The 24,172-nt window shown below is 29.9% G+C and overlaps 1 protein-coding gene across 1 annotated transcript in view; it reads left to right on the forward strand.

Annotated features, from left to right (window-relative positions):
• Positions 1-2,578: 2,578 nt before the first annotated feature.
• Positions 2,579-24,172, forward strand: part of LOC107444970 (uncharacterized) — a 112,574-nt gene continuing 90,980 nt past the window's right edge. Inside the window, exons 1-2 of the mRNA XM_016059263.4 lie at positions 2,579-2,804; positions 18,177-18,348. Coding sequence (XP_015914749.1) covers positions 18,301-18,348 — 48 coding nt within the window. The 5' untranslated portion in view covers positions 2,579-2,804; positions 18,177-18,300. The remainder of the gene's footprint in view (positions 2,805-18,176; positions 18,349-24,172) is intronic.

Below are 24,172 nucleotides of genomic sequence, written 5' to 3' on the forward strand. Positions count from 1 at the left end.
ATTGAGAAATGAGAAAATTTGTTAAGTATAAATTTTAAATTAATTAAAATAACAAGAACAATTAAATTAATTGTAGTCTAAACGACAAGAAAAAAATATTTCCTTTCACGTTCGGAAAAAAAAATTCTTTCTCAGTTCATGCTTGTTTTTTAACCGATAAACTAATGATCAATAAAAATACTTTTCAAATTTTATTCAAAAAATACTTTTAAAACTAGATTTTCAAAATTGTATCTAAAATGCAACACTATACCCTTGGAACAAATTACTTAGGGAAAAATTTCAGACTTCAAACATAAGTTAAAACTGGAAAAATAATAAAAAATAAAAATTTCTTCAAGAAATTTAACAATTTTATAAAGTGGATACAAGTGGGTTCTATAAAGTGGGTACAAAATTTTGATCGATGCAGAGTTACATTTCCATTTGACTCGAATGCTAAAATTCTCAGAATAAGACTATAGTCAAAGCAAAAGATAGGATGTGAGACGATTATCTTACGTAACTATTGGATGGAATTTGCAGTTTGATTATTTTCGCTTACTTAAAACAAAACTTACATGAAACATTAAAATTTGCTTATTTTTTAAAATTTTCTTTAGATGCATAAATGAAATTTTTAAATATAAAACAAATAAATGAATGTGTCAAAAAATTGCTATACGTCGGAAATGTTTACTTCGCGAAAATTTAAAAAAAAAAAAATGCTTTGAAGTATGTTGGAGGTCAAAAGTTCTGAGAACAGAAGAACACTAAAGGTTCCCAAGGAACATTCATGTCGAAATTTTATAAAATGAATTTAAACTTAAATGTTGCATTATTACATCTGTTCATCCTCTTTTCATTTTATTACGTCTTTGCCTCTCAAAATGTCGTTTTTTATATTTAAATTTAATCCCAAAATTTGGTTACTATAGTAATATTTAAAGCTAAAACCAAAGGGGGTGGGGGTGCGATATTCTCATGTAAATATAAAAGGGGTTTTGTAATTGGGGGACAAGAGGGGAGGAGGAATCAAAAACTCCCAAAATCATTTTTATGTAAAATTTGAAAGGCTGATTTGTAAACTTAGTTCCTTCAGACAATCAAACTGCTTTCTATATTTTTCGCCTCACTTTCTTCAGTAGTGATTCATCAGAGCATGTTAAGGAGTTTATTTTTTCCTAACCGAAATATTAATATTGGATGGCCCACTGTGAATATTTTTCTGACTTAATTTTAATAAGGATATTCATTTCAGAATACCTTGCAGTATTGAACAGAACTTTTTCTTTAATATAAAATGTCTTATTTATTCCCTGAATTTAGGTTTTATAAAAAACAATTTTATTTAATACTCTTTCTAAGTATAATACATATTCACATAATCAATGTTAATAATTTATTTATTATCATTTAACATTCTAGTTAATATATGCTATTTACAGTCTCTGGCCAAATTATTAGACGCACTGTAAGATACTATGTGAAATCTTAATTACCAGGTGATATTATACAGCTGTATTGCTTTTACGCGACTGAAACCGGTTTGCACTTGTTTACGTTCGTGTTTCAATGGGTTAACATTATAATGCAATACGTTAAAAGTAAATACAAATAGGAAGTATATAAAAAAATCTCCAGAATAAAAACCCATTACATGTATGTATAAATATAAAAGTATTGCCTATAAACTCGTTCAAAACATGTCATTATTAAAACACTACAGTGCGTCTAATAATTTGGTCTAATTATTATAATATAATAATTAATACCTGATATAATAAATATTCTGTATTTGTATTATTCGTCTAATTTATATTATCTATCGTTTAATTTAAATAATTCATGCACGAGTGCAAACCGGTTTCAGCCGCGAAAAACCAATAAAGCTATATATAGTATCACCTATTAATTACGATTTTACATGGAATCTTACAGTGCTTCTAATAATTTAGCCAGGGACAGTAGGTACACAATTTTTAAGAAATGAATTAAATAGGTAAAGGGAATCCAAATGAATAATAAAAAATACTTCCATTCTAAATCAAAATATCTTAAGTCCCATAAATTAAAATATTCAAGAAGGATGTAAAAGAACAATACGGTCATAGGAAGAAAAGGGGGAAAGCACCCCGACAGGTGTTTCTATTCGAAACACACCTGCCCTTCCACTGAATGAGGAAGAGAAGAACAGGAACCAAGATTATCTTTGAAAAAAAAAACCTCCCACAAAATCCGCATCATCAACCTTTATGAAACAAAAGAACAAAAAAAAAAAAAACCCACCCCCAAACGGAGGCCTTTCTGCGGCTCACCATAAGGACCCGCACTTTGTTCCAATCCCTACAACAACAAAAGGGGGAGGGGTGACGATAAATGACTAAAACATTCCCCATCTAAAGTAATCACAGCAGAAAAAACCCTCACGCAGCCTCTAATGGTTCTCTTTTGCGTGACCAAATCATTTGGCTTGTAGGCGTGGTCAGTAGCGGTTTCGAAACGGCTTCTGGGAGCAGTAATCAGAAGCTAGTTTCCTATTGGCTCCTTGCTTCCAGACGGGCGTGGTAGAGAAGCGGGTGTACTACCAATAGGGAGCTCAGGTGGGCTGCGGCTACTGCGGAGCGTGAGCAACCGTGTATGCTACCACTGATCTAAACCTGGCGGATGCGCTATCGGCTGTGGTTTACCGTAAATTGCTAGCGCGGTGGGGGTTCTAATAATTTAGTCGAAGCTGTCACCTTCTAATTATGGTCCATAATTAACCACCACTTTTGGGCAATTAATTTTTTTGGAGACTGATCTACTACCGCATCGGATAGCAGGTAATTTAATATTTTTTTACTTAAAATATTTTATTATCATTCGCTAAATTGAACAAATTGCAATTAACTAAAAATACTACCTCATTTTTTTTAATAAATATTGTTTTCTGTATCCTTTTTTTTTTAAAATTCAATGCCTGTTATTAGGAGTGTATGTTTTGCACTGTGATCATCATGAAACATTGTTCTAAATTGCAATTAACACTAAATTGAAGAAATTGCAATTAACTAAAAATACTGCCTCCTATTTTAATAAATATTGCTTTCTGTATCATTTCTTTAATTTAATGCCTGTTGTTAGGAGTGCATGTTTTGCACTGCGATCATCAATGAATCATGAAACATTGTTCTAAATTGCAAATAACGCAAAATTGAAATTAACTAAAAATACTGCCTCCTTTTTTAACAAATATTATTTTCTGTATCCTTTTTTTAAAATTTAATGGCTGTTAGTTGGAGTGCAAGTTTTGCACTGAGATCATCAATGAATCCTGAAATATTGTCTAAATACAATTAAATAATAAAAGGTGTTTTGTGATGACAACCCTTAATGTGTATTTTTAAAATCCTATTATTCTGTCAAAAGTACAAAAACGCTGTAGTGAAGTTAATATTTATGGTGAGAAAAATATAAAAAAAAACATGGAATCACTACTAAGGAAAGCGCGACAGAAAACATCAAATCCTACTTGAAAATACCGTATTTAAGGACAATCCAACTGGTTTTGAAGTTTGCTGTCCTGCTCTCCTCAGTCGTGATTCGAAGGAGTTTTTGCTTTTTCCACCCTTAAATATTAATTAGCGGCCCCTAATGTGTTGATTCGCTTTGATTCGTTTTTTTTCTTTCTATTTTTTAAGCAAGGATTTTAAAAACATGCATGTTACAGAATGTGGTAACAGAACACCCCATATTGAATCATTTCATATTGAATCATATCATATCACCCCATATTGAATCATATCTGGCTTCATCTCGCTAATTATAATAAAGAAGTAATATTAAAAAATTTAAAAAAAAAAGCATCCTTCAAAATAAAAGCTTGGGATGCAAGGGCTGAGCTAGGAGATTTTGCGAAAAAATCAGCAAAATTAGAAATTAAAACATAAAAAATAAAAATTATAAACTTGCTTAATGTTCTTAACTTGAACTCGGTTAACTTTACAAGAGCAATGTTGACTACTTTTGTTTTTTCCATTTCTATTTAGTAGTTTCACTTAAATTTAATACAACTGCTCTCGTGAAACTAAGAAAACTCTTTTACGTTATAATCACGGAGGATAGGAGATCTAGTACATAACACGTAGGAGAGATTATATTAATAGTGGCTACATTTAAATCCTAACTATACTAATTGAACTTAATTGACATTGTTGTAAGGATTTAGTAAATAAATATTATATTAGGAGTACATATATCAATCTAATGATAAAAAAATAGGTAAAATTAAGGATTTTTAAAAATAATTAATAAATTTTAATAATAGAGAAATTTTAAAAAAAAACAACTCCAGAGTAAAAATAACAAACTATCCCATTCTAGTATTAGAGTTTGATTATTTAAAGATTGCTAACTTCCAGATGGAATCAGTTAGCCATTGTCATGAGAGTTTTAAAGTATTATTTTATAGGAATTTATGAAATGAATTTTACAATTATTTAATAAGTAATTTTATTAAAAATATAATTCAGTAATTTTATTAAAAATATAATTCAGTAATTTTATTAAAAATATCATTTTATTAGAAATGTAACTGTATTTAAAACTTAAATTTATCAATAAATGTTAATAAAACTATAATTTTATTGATGTGATTTTATAAAAAGGCAGTTTTATAAAATACATATGTAATACAAAGTAGTTTTTTTTTAAAACAAAAATTTTAATTTAAAATATATACTTGCTTGCACAATTAGCTAATTCAGAGGAAGTTGACACTGAAGAAGAGGAAGTAGACATTCAAGTAGACACATCCAGTTTAACATTTCGAATTCGATACCTCAAAAACTATTCGAACGATTTCGATTAAATTTCGCACTTTGTCTTTTAAAAAATTTCATTCTTTAAAATGATGTAAAAATTTGCATACCTTGCAGTTCAAAATGTTTTCGACAATCAATGAATAAAATAATAAATAATTAAATTTATTTTTACGTGGAATTTTCTTTGGATAAATAAATTTTAAAATTGTGTGCAAAAATGCTTCGATTCGCTTATAATTTTCTCGACATTTGACGAAATGTGCAAAAAGTAAAATTATGACCTGTTGTAACAATTGACACCCCATTTTTTCGATTTTTCTTATTTTTCTAATTTTTTTATTTTGAGAGGCATGGATCAGAATCTGTCTGAAAAAAAAAAAGATATGCATGTTTATTCAGAGAAAGTACGTTTTTGTGTCCGGTTTCGGCAATTAAAATATCGTCAGTAATAGTTAATTAGTGTTTCCGAGGTCAGGTTAGTGTTTCCGAGGTCGATTGTTACATCAAAAATTATTCAGGGTGTTACGCACTATACTCTTTTCCCTGGATCGTCTTTGAGCTGATCTTTCTCACCGCTCAATCTCTTCCAGTTTTACTTCGTCTCTTTACATGCATTATGTCCTTCTTTACATAATGGACGAAGTCTTTGTCAAATTATGCACAAATATTATCATTCGTAACTTTTGAGTTTTCATTTCAATACGTGATATTATTTCAAATATTGTGAGACTTAAGCGTATAAAATTTGGAAGTTCTTTCTTTTTTTCTTCCTTTTTTTTCTTTTAAATTTAAAAAAGATTCTGCATATATTTTTTTTAAAAAGGAGACAATTTTAAAAAAAGAAATGAAGTTTCAATTTTCGAAATTTTTGGAGATAATAAGCAATTAAGGCTAAAATCAAAGTATGAATAACTTTTAGAATCAAAGTATGAATAACTTCATGTAAAATAGATTTTAATAAAAATATGTTATAGTGAATGTAATATAGTACAGTTATCATAATAGTAGGGGAGAGTGGGGTCAATTGTAACAGGGTACAATTGTAACAGAGCAAAAATTTCGAGTGTCGGGTTCTAGATTTGGTTCCTAGGTGGCGCACAAGGTGTATTTAATAAATCTACATGTACACCCCTGATGGCAACCATTTTTATGTACTTTTGAAAGAGTTACATCACAAAAGATATTTTCACGCCACGCAAGTACTTTTTTTGGTATTAGAATATTATATTGTAACAAAGTAATTTTGTTTAAACAAATAAAAATTAGTAACCGAATACGTAAGTGAACACTGTAATTAACATTTCAATAAAAAAAAGGATTAGTTTTGCTAATTAACTAGCATTGTTTTTAAAAAATGAAGCTGAAATGGCGTCTTGGGGACAATTGTAACAATAAGTAAAGGGACGATTGTAACAGCTGAAAATAAATAATCTTATGTTTACAAACCATTACTTAACTCTTTAAGAACCACCAATAGTTTCCTATATCATTTATATTATGTTGCATGTGCATTATTTTATTTGTCACCTTTCACAGCATAAATTAAAATTTTTAACCCCTTAAAGTTAAAAGTTTAACCCTTTAGGTTTCTGCTCATTATTATTTTTACTCCTAAAATATCACTACTATTTTGATCAATAAAAAAATATATCACAACTATGATAATATGTATAATTAACTATGTTTTAGTTGAATTTATGAACTGTTACAACTGACCCCCGTAAGTGGGGACAATTGTAACAACTGCACGACTGTCAAAAATTGTTAATAACTAATATAATAATATTTAAAATCAGGTATTTATTTTTTTTTTCTAGTAGAGGATAGTCTACTTTACTCGTCTGTCAATTAATACTAATAATATATTGGATTTTTTGTTAGTTAAAAATAGTTAAGTAAAAAATGTTACAGTTGACTCCACTCTCCCCTATAGTTATCGAATATAATATAGTCATCGTATAGTATTTTCTTTGACAGCACTTTACCTTTAAAAAAATGGACAATTAGATAGGGAGAAATAGCTCTTGATCATTTTCAAAAATTCCACGGAATTTTCCTCAAAACTTTGAAGCAATCAAGCTCAGCGATGCGTGGTTTTAAGTCAGTCATTTAAAACGACGCATTTGTCAGCTTTTTTTTTAAATTTAATTTTAATTACAGTTTAAACTGATAAAAACTGATTATATGATAAATTGCACATTTGATAGAATGCAATTTATCATAAAATTGCTTTTATGATAAATTGCATTCCATCAAATATCTGAAAAATAGATAACTATATACCATTCATTCAGAACCTACTGAAGTGCGTATTAATGTAATTTCGACAGAGAATCTAAAATACAAGGAGCTTTATATCGCTATTAGGCGACGACTTGGCTTCCTTGGGTGACGAAAAATGCTGTCAAATAAAGTAAATATCCATCACCACGAAAAATTTAATAAAGAGAATTAAAAGCAATATTTAGAAATTTTCCTCACCGCCTCCATCTCTTCGACAATTGAGTTTGATCAAGAGGAGAGGGGGCTTCTTAAATTGCTCCTCTCTGGAAACAGTATTGAGAAACCTTAAACCAATCCGAATTCGAAATACGGAGTCTAAATTGCAATTTCAGTTTGTTTTTTCAATTTCTACTATTAGTTCACCCTCTCCCGATATCTTGTTCCAATTTTCAATCGTTAATAAAATACTTTTTATTCACCCACTCAAGTACAAACACATATTTTTTAAAATTGTTATTACAGTTTTTTCATTCATTAAATTTAAATAATTTAATTCATTCATTAAATTTAATTAATTAGTTTTAGTTTTATATGGGAGAAAATTTTTTAATTATTTAATAAAAAGTAAATGAAATAAAAATTTTCTTTGTTAACCTAAGAAGGAATTGACTTTAAAAATTTTTTTATATAACTTGTTTTTTGGTACATTTGAGGAAATTTTTACACTATATTACCATAAAGGATATTTTACACTTAAATTAGTTTTGTTTGGTGGATTGATATAAATGCATAAAATGCACAATGCGGAAAAAAAAAGACTACTCTGATTAACTTTTAATCTAATGATCGGTTCCTCACGTTCTAGGTCTCAATTTTAATGGTACGAGTCGGTAATCTCAAATATGCTAATTAATTTGTGCAGACGATATTTTAAGTTACGAAAACCGACGCAATGATGTATTTTCTCTGAATAAAAATACCTTTTTTTTCAGTGGATTCGGATTTCTGACTCCCGAAATATAAGGGGTAGTCACAATTTGGGAAATGTTAGTTTGTACAGGAGTTTGGTCAGGAGAGAGATCCAAATTTTGGACCCCCTAATGTTAATTTTATTTTTTGCGTATTTTGCTGTATCTCGAAAACTTATTATACGAATTGAAAAGATTTTATACACAAATTTAAAATTCATTTCTCCAAAGATAAATTCCATGCAAAAAAACAAATCTTAGTAAATATAATTTGATAAATCTTTTTGGAATTAAAATTAATGGAATTTTTCAATTAAAATTAAGTAGCATAAAGTGACGTAATAATTTTTATATCTCACATTTCACTATACCCTACAAAAGTTCTCAATCATTAATATATTAAATAACAAAATTAATAAAACTGTTTTGTTTTTTTCTTTCCTGCAAAAGGTTTTCCTTAAATCAAATCACTGTGGTTCATGACTAGGTTCAAAGATTTTTTTTTTCATGGCCACAATTAATTTTTTTGCAAATTGCAAATAATAAAAGTAACATTGAAATGTTTAAACTGTTATCCCAAGATTTAAAATCAAAATGCTTAAAAAAAAAGATTGTGATATTTTGTTACGTAAGAAATAGTTTTAAAAATTAAAGATAGACTTGTAAACCGGGTACCACTTTTGTTTCACACCATAATATTATAATACAGTATGCTTTATATGGCAGTCTAAAATTATTATTATTATTTTTATTATTTTTTGTTTGTCTTAAAACTATTAAAATAAAGAGACAGTTAAGTCAAATCACGAATCCATTGGTAATTTAATTTGTTATTATTGAAATTTGTAAATAAAAATCCCGATTTACACGGCACTGTATAAATAACTCTGGCTGTCCTCTTGCTTTTTCATATAATCATGGATTATCTTGAAGTAACAGAAGCACTTGATACAATTTTAAAACTTACAAATCTATTGATTTTTGAACATCAAAGTATACTATAATCACGTTCATATTTCGAAAATTGATAAAAAGAAATAATTTAAAAAAAGATTAAGAAAAACGTAAAATAAATTAACTAATAGCGAATTTAGTTTAATGCGATTATTTTAAAATAATACACTGAAATGCTTTTCGAAATATATATTTTTCATCATACGAGATTTGCCTTGTCTTGCATGTACGCAGCTATGTTTAGGTTGGGTTTGAAAATACAAGCATCGAATAAAAATATAAGCAAGCATGCATCAAAAGCTTACTTAAATAAATGAATAAATCACAAATAAAGATTAATTATTGTCGTAATTACTAATATCAACAATATATACAATTCCTTTTGTTTCAATGGTAACAAAATCTCATAATACTACTAAATTATTTTTAAACGAAAATATAAGTTTATATAACAAATAATTCGTGTGCAGAAAGAAGTTAAAAAAAAATCAATGAATTTAAAAGAGAGAGGGAAAGAGAAAAAAAATTATAGTCTTTAACTATGGTACCTTAACTTATAGGTTTAAAAATTTTTTCTTTTTATCTAGAAACTAATTTGTAATATATATATATATATATATATATATATATATATATATATATATATATATATATATATATATATATATATATATATATATATATATATATATATATATATATATATATATATATATATATATATATATACAGAGAGAGAGAGATAAACACAAAGAATAATAATGAAATAAAATAACATAGAAAACTTCTAATGGGAAAACGTAGAGGTCTTCAGCAGGACACATCCTTTACGATAAACGCGATATTTCTGAATAAGGAATAATTATCCTAAGATAAAAATTACTCTTTATAATGTGTCTGTATCGGTAAAAAATAAAAATGCAGTTGAAATTGAGTTTGGAATAAAGCAGAAACTAAGTTACCGGCGTGTACCAAAAGTAAAAAAAAGAAATGTTTCAAAAATAAATATACTAATTAAGCAGTTACCAAAATTTCGCGAAGAAGAAAATTTTTTTGTATATATGCAGCATCAGCAACTAGGGTATTTATCTATTAGCAACACTATAGTTATCAATCATTTTGTAAAATTTTCTTTAGTAATAATTTAAGTAATAGTTAGTTGTACCTTAAGTATTTATTTAGAGTCATTCTGTATTTTTATAGAGCACTGTTCAATTTTTCAGCGTGTTGAACTTTCAATGTATTAACTGTTCAACCTTACTGCTTGAACTGTTTCAACCTTAATAAGGGGCTTATATGATTGAGCTTATCAAATTTGAGCATACGACATTTTAGTTGAACCAGAGTATTTATGGTTTCGTTTCAAGGGAAACTAATTAAGAATAAAAAATTATCAAAAAAATCGCAAATCCAAAATTTAATCTAAAATCCAAGATGGCTGCTATTCAACGTGAGATAGCGCAACCAACGCTACAACAATGAAAATCAGCGTCTTTGTTAAAAAGGCTTAAGAAAACGGTAAACAATACTCGTTTTGACTCAATGGCACACCAGATGCCACCTTTATCTTTCATTGCCCGTATAAAAGGGGGAGTTGCCCGTCGATTAATCTGTCAACCACAGCACACAAAACAAAGAGGTCACTTCAAATGAGCTCAAACAAGTCCTAACTTATCGAAACTTATTGTAATTATACTTTCAACTAATGGAAAGGACTGTCACTTAAAAATGGATTCAATATCAGCAGCTCTCAACAATTGAGCGTTTCATCAGGGGTGGAGACGGGGGGAGAGAGACGCTCTCTTTTCAAGAGAAGATTTCATCGAAACACGAACTCCGTATTAGCCATTAGCGTCAAAATGAGATGGTTTTTCCTGATAAAGAGATATCATCCTTGTTTCTCAGATGATGTCTGATTCCGAGAGTTTATAAAAGATACACATTTTAACTTCAGGCAGTTTTCTTTTTTATCTCTTCTTTTTTTCTTTTTTATAAGCAAACATTATTTGTGATAAATTGATTCCATTATTTTTTCAAGAATTGTAATGGATTTGAATTAAAGGAGTTCTCAACAAGGGGAGAGCATAATACAGATCTAAATTTAAGTTTAAATTTAAAGCAGAGAAGAAGAAAAAAAAATTTAGAATTGTTTTATAATTCTGTTTAAAGATGAGTAATAACACACATAAATTGTATTTTAATTTTATAACCGTGGTTGAACAGCTGATCCAATTTTTTCTTTTTACGAATTGAGGTGAACCGGATTTAAATCCCAGCAATGGCTGGTCAATACGAATTCCGCATTCGGTTCGCACCGACCCCAGTGCTGACGTGAAATATCCTCAGTGGTAGACGGATCATGGGTTAGAGTCCCCTTGCCGTCAGGCTAACCGTGGGAGGTTCTCGCGGTCTTCCTCTGCATGTAACGCAAATGCTGGTTAGTTCCATCAAAAAGGCCTCCACGAAGGTAAATTTCTCCCAATACTTGATACAGGAGTTTCCTTGTCTTCTGGATTGGGTTCAAAATTACAAAGCTACGGAGTTGCACATTAGTAGTTGTAGACCCAAAAATTTGGGTCTGCTGTTCAACGAGAGTCATAAAATATAAAATAAAATATAATATTTAGGATAGAGTGCTAAAAAAAAAGTGTTTTTTTTTTTTGAAGAAATTGATCTGCACATTTTAAAAAGGATTTGACACTTGCTTTTCCTTAAAATTAATACGCACTGTTTAATAAAATCTGTATATATAGTAACCGACAGCGAATTAGAGAAATATTTCAATATTGATGAATAAAGTGAAATTCGGTAATTACGGTAAAAATAAATAACTAAACCCAAACCGGGCAATTATCATGTTACAAATATAAATAATTAAATATACCCATTACAGCAAATATAACTAAATTCACTTAAATCGACCAATCATTATAGTACAAATAAATAAATATCTGAACCTAAATCTGGCAACCATTGCGGTACAAATATAAATAAATACACTCAAATAGGACAATCATTACAAGGAGGGAAAAAAATTCTGATAAAATTACCGTATATACTTGTATGGTGATGACATTTCTAGGGGGGAAAGCCATTATTCTGATTATAAAACCAAAATGTATGGTATTTAAGCCATTCATTTGGCTTAAATACCATACCCTTTCAATTTTTCCGTTCGCATGTTCTTTTCGATTTAGTGGACATTCTGGTTTTCAAAATTAGAGTTTTTATTACCACGCCTTAAACGAAAATCTAGAACTGAAAAGTATATTTTAATCGAACAAATGGATTCTGTGCCATGCTTTAGGGTATCATAACAAAATGATCAAATTTCACAACATTCACTGCCAAACAGTATGGTATAACCAAATTTTATTTAATTTTAACAAAATTCATTAGCAAAGCACTTCCGTAAAATGCTCTCACAGTGTAAAAACACATTAAATTTTGCGATATTCTGGTAATTTTGAACATACTTTTTCTCTGTGCACCATAAAAAACTTAAATAAATAAACGCATCCAAATTGGACAAATGTTACGGTACAAATAAATAAAAACAATGAACCTAATTCGATCAAACAATACGGTAAAAACAAATGAAAACAACCTAATTCAGTCAAACAATACGGTACAAATAAATAAAAACGATGAACCTAATTCGGTCAAACAATGCGGTACAAATAAGTAATAACAATGAATATAATTCGGTCAAACAATACTGTACAAATATAAATACACATTATATAAATAAGCCCAGATCGTTCAGTAATTTCGGTGGTTTTATTGTTTGAGAAACTTTAAATTCTGTGCTAATAAAATCTTACTGAAAATTATTTTTTATATAAGTGTAATCAAACACCGCGTTAAGGAAAGTATAAAAAAAATAATAAGAAGATTAATTTAAAATTAAAATATAAAAATATTCAGTAACTGCTTTCTACCAAATATGCAAATTAATCCATCCAATTTCTTTTTCTCAAATGCGCATTTTTTTTTCAACAACACTGCTCGCTGAAGATTCTTGTTAATCATCATATCAAAACTCTTTCTTGAAAAGGCGAGTTATTACGGTTCAGTTGAAAAAGTAATTTCCGGGTGAATGAAAATTGAGCCAATATTTTATCTCGGTGTATCAGTGGAGAGAAAAGGTCAAAGAAGTCAATTCCAAACACGTAGTGTTTTCAGTATCCGTGCGGAATCACATCGTTTTGTTTCAGGTTCCAAATAGTAATTTAAACGCATACAGTACATAAGGTTTTAGTAGATTGTGATGATTATAAGTAAACAATTTATGAGTAAAAACTAGCTCAAGCATCAATTTCATTGGTTAAGGTTAAAAGCATTTAACCCATTAATGTATTCAATCCGTTTAAAAAAATCAAAAACAAAAAAAAAAAAATCCGCAAGAACTATTATTATTATTACTACTGCTTATTTAATTTAAATTAGACAAAAATTATTCTTAAGTATTCGTTTCTTTGATATTATATTATAACATCTGATATTATAGCATCTCATCTAAAAGCTTTTTTATTCTGGAAACAGCTTGAAATGTTCGTAGTTACTTTTCCGAACTATTTTTAACACCAGCCTTAACGGGGTTAAGTCTCAGACTTCAAGTAGTTTAGGCATATTTTATAACCGTCGTTGAACACCTAACCCAATTGGGTTTACGAATACTAATCTTTAACTTCGTAGCCGTAATCTTCAACTCCGTAGTAATTTTGAACCCAATCCTGAAGACAAGAAAACTCCTGGATCAATAAATTATTGTGAGAAATTTGTCTTTCTGGAAGACTTTTTGAGGGAACTAACCAGCATTTGCTTTACGTGGAGAGGAAAATCACGAAAATTTCCCACGGTTAGTCTGACGGCAAGAGGACTCTAACCCATGATCTGTCTAATACTGAGGATATAATACGTCAGCACACTGTGGTTGGTGCGAGCCGGGTGCGGTATTCGTATCGACCAGTCATCGCTGGGATTTGAACCCGGATCACCAAGTCGGAAGGCGAACGCTCTATCCCCTGAGCCACCACGGCATTGAGACATATCTTTGTATTCAGAACACCAAATAATTTGGTAGTTTAATTTTTAAAACTCTTGTCATTGCCTTGAAAAAAAAAAGATAACTATTGACTTTTAATATCCTTTTTTAAAAAAAAAATGACTAATTAAAAAAATATACAATGAAGTACGAGTTTCTTTGGATTCATTAATTTATGTCTTAAAATTAACAACAACAAAAAAAGAAAGAATTTTTTTGAAACAAGTTTGAAAAATGGAATTCCATTTTTTATCTTTCTTATCTATTTCTTATATATTCCATTTCTTCTATGCCCATTTTCTTAGACACGCATTTTGTGCTATGTTCAGAATAAAAGGCGTACTCACGATCGTTATTTTCAAGTCTTAATTCGTCCATATTTATTCGATGGCATTCAAAAAAGGAATGTTAAGTTAGTTTAATTTTTTCTTGAAAATCTATTATATTCGAATACATCATTTAATAAATACTACGTACATCCGACAAAAACAGAATCTTTAATTATTAATTTCTTTTAAATTTTTATCAGTTAAATCCTGTATTAAATATTTCATCAGTATCCGTCTAGATACAGAAAAAAAATTATAAGTTTAATTATTTTTTACTCATCAATTTTTTCTATTCTAGAAATATTACAGAAAAATACTCTGCAAAAATCTTTACTACCTAGTATTTTTCTTATAATTTTCGAATTTGGAGAAAATGCAAAGTTTTTGAGAATTTATTGGTTATTTTTTTAATAAAGTTAATTATTATACAGGAATTTTATAAATAATTTCATCTTTTCATTTGATTTTACACCATTTATTTAAATAGACAATGCAATAACAATATTAATAGCATAATAATTTTTAATTTAATGATCGGGAAAGCCCTAAAAATAGATTTCGGGTACGACGGTCCAAATCGATTCGGACATAAAATTTATACAATGATTAAATAAGTTTTTTTTTTCTGTGTTTTTTTAATGTGATTCGGTTAAGACAGATTTGAATTTTCGATTCGTAAAGTAAAGGGGAGAGTCGTAATTTGGGAAAAATAATCTCATTAGTTTAATCAGAAGAACAAATGAACATTTTATTTTATTTTTTAACAAGCGTTGAACAGCCGACCCATTTTTGAATTATGTAGCCCCCTATAATTTTAAAACCTACCCAGAGGATATGGGATATTCTGGAATAAGCATTGGGTTTAAACTACTCTACGCGGAAGACTTTTTGATGAAACTAACCCACATTTGCGTTACATGGAGAGGAAAACCTCGAAAACTTCCCTCGTCTAGCTCGACGACAAGGGGATCTTAAGTAACAACATAACAAATGGTGGTAAACAAATCATAGGTTATATGATTTGTTTACCACCGAGGATATTTTAAGACAGCACTGTTGTCGGTGCGAACCGGGAGCAGTCGACCAGCCATAGCTAAGATTCGAACGTGGATCATATTTAGTATTTAGAGCATATTTAGGATAAATTTGCCATCCTAAATATGCACTTCTTCATTGCTTAAATTTTCACGAGTATTCGGAAAACATCGATAACCAAATAAAAAATAAATAAGATAAAAAAAATTTAAAAAGAACATGATGTGACCTGCAAATTCATCAACTAAAAAGAAAATAGTCATGGTTTTATCACGAAAATTCCATTTGATTCGTAGCTACGATGAGGAAGCGAGTTTGGGTTTTCAACTATTTGCTGCACACCAGAAGAAGAAAAAAAGAAGGAGAAAAAAAGAAGAAGAAAAGAAAGAAATCCCAAAATTTATTTTAGACCCCTTTCTTCTTCATCAGTAATGAATGGCTTCTTCTTAAATTTCAAAAGAATTTCTTTTTTCCCTCTGAAAAGCAGAATCGCATTCACAACCTAATAAACCAAGACCAACTTATAACATTTATCAAACTGCTTTTTTTTTTCCCCCTCTCCTTTTCTTCTTCCGAAAACAAAATCGTAATAAAGCGAGAATTCGTAGAGCAGAAAGTGATAAGAGAAGAGGCCACCACGAGAAGAAGAAAAAAAAGAATTGCAAAGATAAGGAAGGTACTATTTTAGGTACTAATTCTTAAAAGGCGCAAGTTGTGCCCCTTCTCGCGCCAGAGGTCTAAGGATTTGATAGATCGTCAACTATTTCTTTCAACCCACCACCCCCACGCAATTCCATATTTGTAGGAACTTAATACTGATAGCACACACAAACACTCTGTGTGTTTTTCTTGGACTTCTTCGAGAATTTCGGTTGAGAACAGCGATTTGAAAAATAATTTGGATTTCTTCCAAATTCCCAACACAAGTAAATATTAATAAAAGCTGGAGCGACGTAAATAAAACCGTATATGAGGCACACCAATAGAGAGGTGTAAATAAGCCACACCAACAGTGAACAGCAAGTAATAATAAAACAGTTAGGCCGGGATAACCTGGTTGGTAGGACACTGGGCTCATGTCCAAGAGTTCGTGGGTTCGATCATCACCGACCGAAGACCCGTGTAGTAAATGGGTGACTGATGCACGTTAAATCTGTCGAGTCGCAAAGTCCTCCATGTTCCCATAACTAATCCATACCTCTGGGGGTACTGATCCAGGAGTTTCCTTGTTTTCTGAATTGGTTCAAAATTACAAGACTGCGGAGTTAAACATTAGTAGTTGTAAACCCAAAATTGGATCGGATGTTCAAGGACGGATATAAAATAAAATAAAACAGTTGCAACAAGCAATATAAATAACGTTGTAAATGGAATATACATACATAGTAAGCTACCTAAATAAATGTATAAATAAGCAACACGAATGAATCTATGTTGTTATTGTTGTCGTAGGCCCATTAAGGCAAGGGCTTCGAGTGTTTTTGTTTTCCAGTGGCGCCATCTATGGCCAAGAATTAGATTTCTGTCACATTCATACGTCACTTCCGTTTATAAAGCGGACCCATTCATAGAACTATTCATTCATCCACAGATCGTAATTTAGTCCCGAACCAGAGAACGATAAGTCCTTTATTCAGTACCCCCTGAGGTATAATTTGTTATGGGAGCATGGAGTACTTTGTGACCCGAAAGATTTAGCTTGCACCAGTCACCATTTACTACAACTTTGGTAGGCCGGATTCGAACTCCCGTTCTGGCGAATGTGAATCCAGCGCCCTGGCAATCAGGGTATCCTAGCCCCGAACGAACCTTTAAATAAACTATAGAGCTGTGAATAAGCTGTACAAATAAAGAACTGTATAAATAAGTGACTCAAATAAAGCTGTAATAAGAATACAAATAAATTTGTAAAATACACAAATTAAAGAGTTGTAAGTAAGCTGCACAAATATAGCAGTGAAAAAATGACACAAAGAATTATTAAAAGAGTGAAACAAGTAATAGAATTGTAAATGACACGTTAAGCTTTAAATAAGCGAAGCAAATGTATATTTTTGTATGATCCATCTTCTAGGATATAGCACTAGTTCTAATTATTTTATTCTTATCCCCTTTTTTTAATCGCAATTTTTGTGTCTTAAAATATAGCCAAACGAACTGCGTATTGGTCAGGGAGCTGACCTATCTGTCCTTACTATGAGACCAACGTTGGTCCACCTAATATGGTGCCCCTGAAGGAGTAACCAACAAACGTCCCCCTACTGATACTTGAATGACAAGTGTCAATCACGTGGGCATGGGGAAAAATTTCAAAATATAAATGTTATTAGGTATTTGCATAACAATTAAATATAGGACGGGAGAGCCTGGTTGGTAGGGCACCTGAGCCCATGTCAAAAAAGTCGTGGGTTCGATCCGCGCAGGCCGAAGACTAAATGATAACAGATGCACGTTAAATCTGTCGAGTCTCAAAGTCCACCATGTTCCCATAACAAATCATACCTCTGGGGGTACTGATCTAGGAGTTTCCTTGTCTTCTGGATCGGTTCAAAATCACAAGGCTATGTAGTTGAATATTAGCAGTCGTAAGTCCAAAAACTGGGTTGACTGTTCAACGACGAATAAAAAATAAAATACAATTAAATATATGCCACTCTGTAACAATTAATCAAATTAATTGCTGATGAAATGTGATTCGGGGAAGTGATTTTACATATCAATGCATTTTCTGCTGTGGACAACTTTTATTTCACAATTTGCAAAATCACACTATTAAAAATTTTTTGTTAACTTATTCAATCATTCCTGAAACATTCTTACAATTTTCTTTTTACAGATTTTCAACTGTATACTCTTACTTTGTTGAGAAAATGTTTTGATTTAAATAATTCGATGGGAAGGATGCTGGATAAAAATGTTTGTCTCCGAATCCCCTTTCCCCTCGGAAAGCTCCTCCAGTGATGTCGTCACAGCCGGAACATTTCAAAAACAAAATGACCATACCTCAGGTGAGCTATTCACAAAACTACTTTCTCTAAACGCATTCGTGAATGACTAGTATTCATGATCGAGTTCATCTTCAAGTTTGCGTAACATTGTCTCATTTTCATGTCTACATGCCATTCACAAATTATTCGTATTCACGTTCACGTACATTCCCTCGCTGATGTGGTTGGAGGGAAGAAAGGGCCGGAAAAACAAAACTACTAAACTAAACTCAGTGCTGGAACAGCTCATAGAGGGCCAAGGCCTTCTGTACCCATCTCAGTTTTCTTGACCTTGGGCTCTGGGGTGCAGGAGCAGATGTTCCTGCTGGGTCGTCAACCGAACGCGGAACCCCTACTGTATAGTCTCCAAGCATGCTTGGCACTTATTTTATCGACACACTGAGGGGATGAAAGACTGAGTCAACCTTGCCCGGTCCCAAGTTCAATCCTCGGGTGTACGCATGGAACGAACCCGAAAATTCGTCACATTGAGAAGAAACCACGAAAATATCCCACAGTTAGCCTAACGGCCAGGGACTTTAACCCATGATCCGTCTACCACTGTAGATAGTTTACATCAGCAAGGTGGTCGGTGCAAGCTGAGTGCGGGAATCATATCGATCAGCCGTCTTTGAGATTCGAACCCGGTTACCTCATTGGAAGGACATCCAATAAGCCATCACGGCTCGTATATATGTATTATAGACGTCAATGATACTTAATGTTCTTGGGACATAAGTACTAGCTATAATGACATTAATTCGTCACGAAGAAATGTTAAAAAATATCACAATCATATCATTATTAACGCCAATGACGCTAAATTAATTTGGCAATAGGTACTACTCGTATTATGGTAATTTCTTCAGTACTAAATATACAAATATAGGTAAAATGTGGTATTTAATAGGTAAATATTAGTATATTTGATATCTATTATAACTGCATCAATACTGGGAAGCTTTAATATAGATACTATGAAGTGAAGGTTTTTAAGATCCCCCTTAAAGGATAATTACTGGTGAAAATCACGTGATTGAGGTAAATTTTGTCTATCATGAATTGGTTTCGGGCAACATGATGATATATCGGTCTGAATACAGCTAATCTTTATTTTAATGCGATGAACTATTAAAAAAGTGCTTTGCTTAATTTAATAGCATAAAGCCATCGAAAAAAAAAAAAAATACAGTCGGCACTCTATTTAACGGAGTCGCTAAATCCCGATAAGTTCGTTATATGGAAAATTCGTTAAATAGAAAATCACTTTTTGAAATACTTAAACAACACAAAACAGGCTTTAAAGTCATAAACCCTAGACGTGATTAAAATAGCAATTGATACACCTTTATCTTGTAAACTAGTATCGACTATTAATTAAAGCTTAACCCTAAAAGAAATCTGCATGGAAAGCAAGAATATAGCGAAACGTTGTCCAGTGTTACACTATCGTACTACATACATTTTCAACCAAAAAAGAAAGCTAGATTAATGTTTAAAATTATAGCTGTATTTATTATAAAAGTAATTTTAAACATACATTACCACATGCGTTCATAAGTTTATTTGCTACTGATAAAATCTGTTAAATTTTGTCTGAGTTTTGCAATGCAAACAAAACAAAATGCAAACAAAAAGGGAAAGCTATTTTACTGCTTTCACGAAAAGCTAAGTGACTTCGAAAATCAATTTCCCCCATAAAATGCGTTAACAAGTATAAAATGTTATGAAATGTTTTGGGAAAGTTGATCTAAAAAAAAAGTTCGTTAAATAGAAAATTCACTTCGCTCTTTGGAAGTTATTATACGAGGAAATTTCCAAAATGTTCTTGGTTCCTCCTAGTACGTTAAATAGAAGTCCAACTGTATAATAATAAATGCATTATTCGTAGACACTCTATTATGACAGAAAAAAATAACAATAAATAAAAAAACTTAAACTCCTAGATGTTTGCAAGTGACGTGCCCTTTTAAGAATAAATCAAACTTATTTCAGAGAAATTACTAATTAATAGTTAAAGGCAAAATCAATTAAATGAAAAAATGAAATGTAATGCGAACTATCCTTTAATTACCATCTTATTAGTTATAAGTATGAGTTTAATTTTTACTTAAATAAGTTTTTTAAATAATACGCTGTTTTAAAACTTTATATTTCATTTCACATTTCTTTCAATTTTGAAATAATGGATTAAATATGCATTTATTTCGTGACTTAATTACAAAATAGTGCTAAAAGGAATTTATGAATTTCTAATTCATATACTGAAATAATGAAGATTTCAATCTTAAAAGAATAATTAGAGACATAATGAAATATGTATATTACGTAATATTTGAATAGAAATTAAATCAAAATTAATATTGTTTAAGCATTATCACTACATTCTACTTTTTTCATTACTTTTCACATTTTTTTAAAAAAAATAAACAAACAAGTCTGTGATTTAATTGAAAATATATCTCACAGGATAATTGAATAGAAATAAAGCATAATTTGAAATTACGATTCAATCAGTTTAATTTTAAATTCACTATTTTTCATATTTTTTTCTTCAAAAAATAAATAAATCATTTATTTAATTAAAAATGTCTCTTTTATGATATGGTACCTGATATAGGAGAGAAACTGGAATATAAATTAAATTTATTTTTACACAGTAGTAAATTTTCTCCTCAACTCCTCACAATAATTTTCTTTTAAGGATAAATAAATGAATATTTAATTTGATTAAAATGTATCATATATTTGAAAATAAAAAAATAAATATACATGCAATTGATATGAAAAATATGTCTCTGTTGAGAAAAAAATAAATGATTTTCTTTTCTTTTTCAAAAAATTAAAATTCTACACAATTTGATTAAAAATATGTCTCACATGACTGTTAAAAAGAAATACATACATATATTTTTTCCTTTTGTCACAAAATAAAAATTCTTGCAATTTGATAAAAAATATATCTTATATGATTGTGAGAAGAAATAAATGATTTTCTTTTTGCTGTCAAAAAACAAAAAGTTCGGCAATTTGATTAAAAATGTATCTTACATGATTGTTGAGAAGAAATAATTATTATTATTATTTTTTTTTTTTTTGTCAAAAAATAAATATATCTGCAATTGATATCGAGAATGTGTAATACCTGTTTGTTGAGGAGAAATAAATGGTTTCCTTTTTCTTTTTCAAAAAACAAAAATTCGTCCAATTTCTTTTTTAAAAAAAGTATCTTACATGATTATTGAGAAGAAATATTTTTTTTGTCAAAAAACAAAAGTTCTTGCAATTTGATTGAAAAGGTATCTTACATGATTGTTGAGAAGAAATAAATGATTTTCCTTTTGTTGTCCAAAAAAAAATTTTTTTTTGGCAATTTTTTTAAAAATGTATCTTACATGATTGTTGAGAAGGAATAAGCATTTTTTTTTTTTTTTTTTTTTTTTTTGTCAAAAATAAAAGTATCTGCAATTGATACTAAAAATGTGTTTTACATGATTGTTGAGGTAAAATAAATAATTTTCTTCTTTTTTCAAAAATTAAAAATTCTTACTATTTGATTAAAAAAGTTTTTTGTCAAAAGGCAAAAATTCCTACAATTTGATTATAAAAAAAAAAAAAAATTTACCTTGCATGATTGTTGAAAAGAAATAAATGATTTTTTTCTCAAAAAATAAAAAAAATCCCACAATTTGATTAAAAATATATGATATTTGAGAAGAAATAAAGTTAAAATTTCGGTTACAGAATCATCACTACTTTCAATTTCTTTTTTCATCCTTTAAATAAGAAAGATAACTCACGAACAAAACTATTCACGAGGAAAAGAATTGTGATGCCTTGACACCTATTTAATTCTCCACTTCACACCTTCAGCACACACAGACAGTGCCAAAGCAATTTTACGATCGTTTTGTGTGACGGTGCACCACAAAACATGCAGATAAGACAAGCCACCACATCAAAGGATGCCGCAATCAAGGTTTCCTTCTACCCCCCCCCCACACACACACATTTTGCTACTTTAAGAATCGTGATATTGTAAATTTCGGTTATTTTTCTTTGTGTCACCTACCTGTTTTGGAAACCGACAATTTTTATATGCAGGATGTGCTACTTTTTTGTTCAGATTGTTTTTTCGATAGTTTTTATTTTTTTAAAACTACAAATGAATCTGAATACCGCTTTAAATAAGCATCACATTTTGTAGTCTCAGTTAAATTCCGTGTAGTTTTCTTCGGTAAAAGATGTTTTTAATATAAGATAAAAAGTCAGTTAAATTTATATCCTAAAATGATTTTACTATAGTTTCTGTGTGTTTATTACAACTTTGGATAGCCCTATTTTTCACAATAAAATTTTGCCTATTTTGAAACAGTCAGCTATAAAAAGTTATAATATATATATATATATATATATATATATATATATATATATATATATATATATATATATATTTAAAAACGAAGAAAATTAATAAGTTTTATTAACTGCGCATAAGCTGCAAGTATATAGAACTCATGAAATACCTTAAAATATTGAGAAAAAATATAGAAAATAAGGAAGATTAAAGACAAGAGAAGAAGAAAAATTATTTTTTAAATATTTAAAAAAAATATAAATTTTTCTTAAAAAAAATAATAATTCTAAAAAAATTATCAAATAGCCATAGCATCGCAAGCAGTGACTACTCATACGCATTGTTTACTACGCTTGAATACTGTTGAAAAGTGCGATGTCGTCCAAATAAAGTGCGCAAGCCATCAAATCCTAAATAACACCCATTTTGCCAATGGGTAAAAAAAAATATTAAACATCCAAGACATTTTTTTAATCTTACACCTTAAAAAACCATGCATAAAAATGCTTTTTCATTTAACATTATCAAATACGAGTATATAGAGTTATAGTTGCGAACAATATGTTTCCTTCTAATAGTTATGAAACTGTTTAAAGTCGTTTTATTAGGAATAACCCATGATTGCCTTCTTTAAAGTCTTCTTTGGGGGCGACTTAGTCATCGTGCTGGGGATAGGGTTACGTTAAGTATTGGATCCTTCATAAATTGCTTGGCAAATCTTAAAGTTTTGATAATCGTAACAACACTCGGGTTATAAAGCAATCAAAATTCTCACTTTGATAGTTTTGTAAATTTGACAAAAAAATAAAATAAAAAAATAAATAAATAAACTGGAACGTTTAGCAATGTCGATTTCTCACAAGAGGCATGATGGTAAACGCGCCCCCGCCAATAAATATTAGGAAAATAATCTTTCTATATGCCACTAAGTGCACTATGAGATTGTTGAGTCGCACAATAACTAATTAATCTCTGAAAAATAAAATTAATTTTAATTACTACAATTTTTATTACACTACGACATCTTTAGTTTTTAGATTTAAAAAAAACATTAATAAAAATGTGTATTTATTGCAAATAACTGTTTATAAATGAAAAAAAAATCATTAAAAATGATAGACAACATTAACCCGTTCAGTACCCTGATCACACCCATGGTATGTGTGAAAGAAATCTTTCCGACTCCACAGGCCCAAGATCACACTGACGGCACTCTCGTATTACATCTCATATTAGTATGCGTACACTGGGAGTGCTCGAGCCTGGGCTCGAGCACTCCAAACACTCTTTTCTCCTTTATGTTGGGCTTGAATGGCTTAATGGTAATATTCAAATCATAATAGAGAGATTTTGCATATCTTAACTGCAACGGTAACCTTATTATGTGCCCTTTAGTGGCACAGCGATTTGTTACGGAAATTTTTGCTCATACGCTGTGAAGCTCAATTGCTTTACAAAAATTTGATAATTTAAACTATATCAATATTT

This window comes from Parasteatoda tepidariorum, chromosome 8 (assembly GCF_982258835.1).
Source record: "Parasteatoda tepidariorum strain Cologne lab strain chromosome 8, Ptep-v5.0, whole genome shotgun sequence".
Classification (NCBI taxonomy): Eukaryota; Metazoa; Arthropoda; class Arachnida; order Araneae; family Theridiidae; genus Parasteatoda; species Parasteatoda tepidariorum.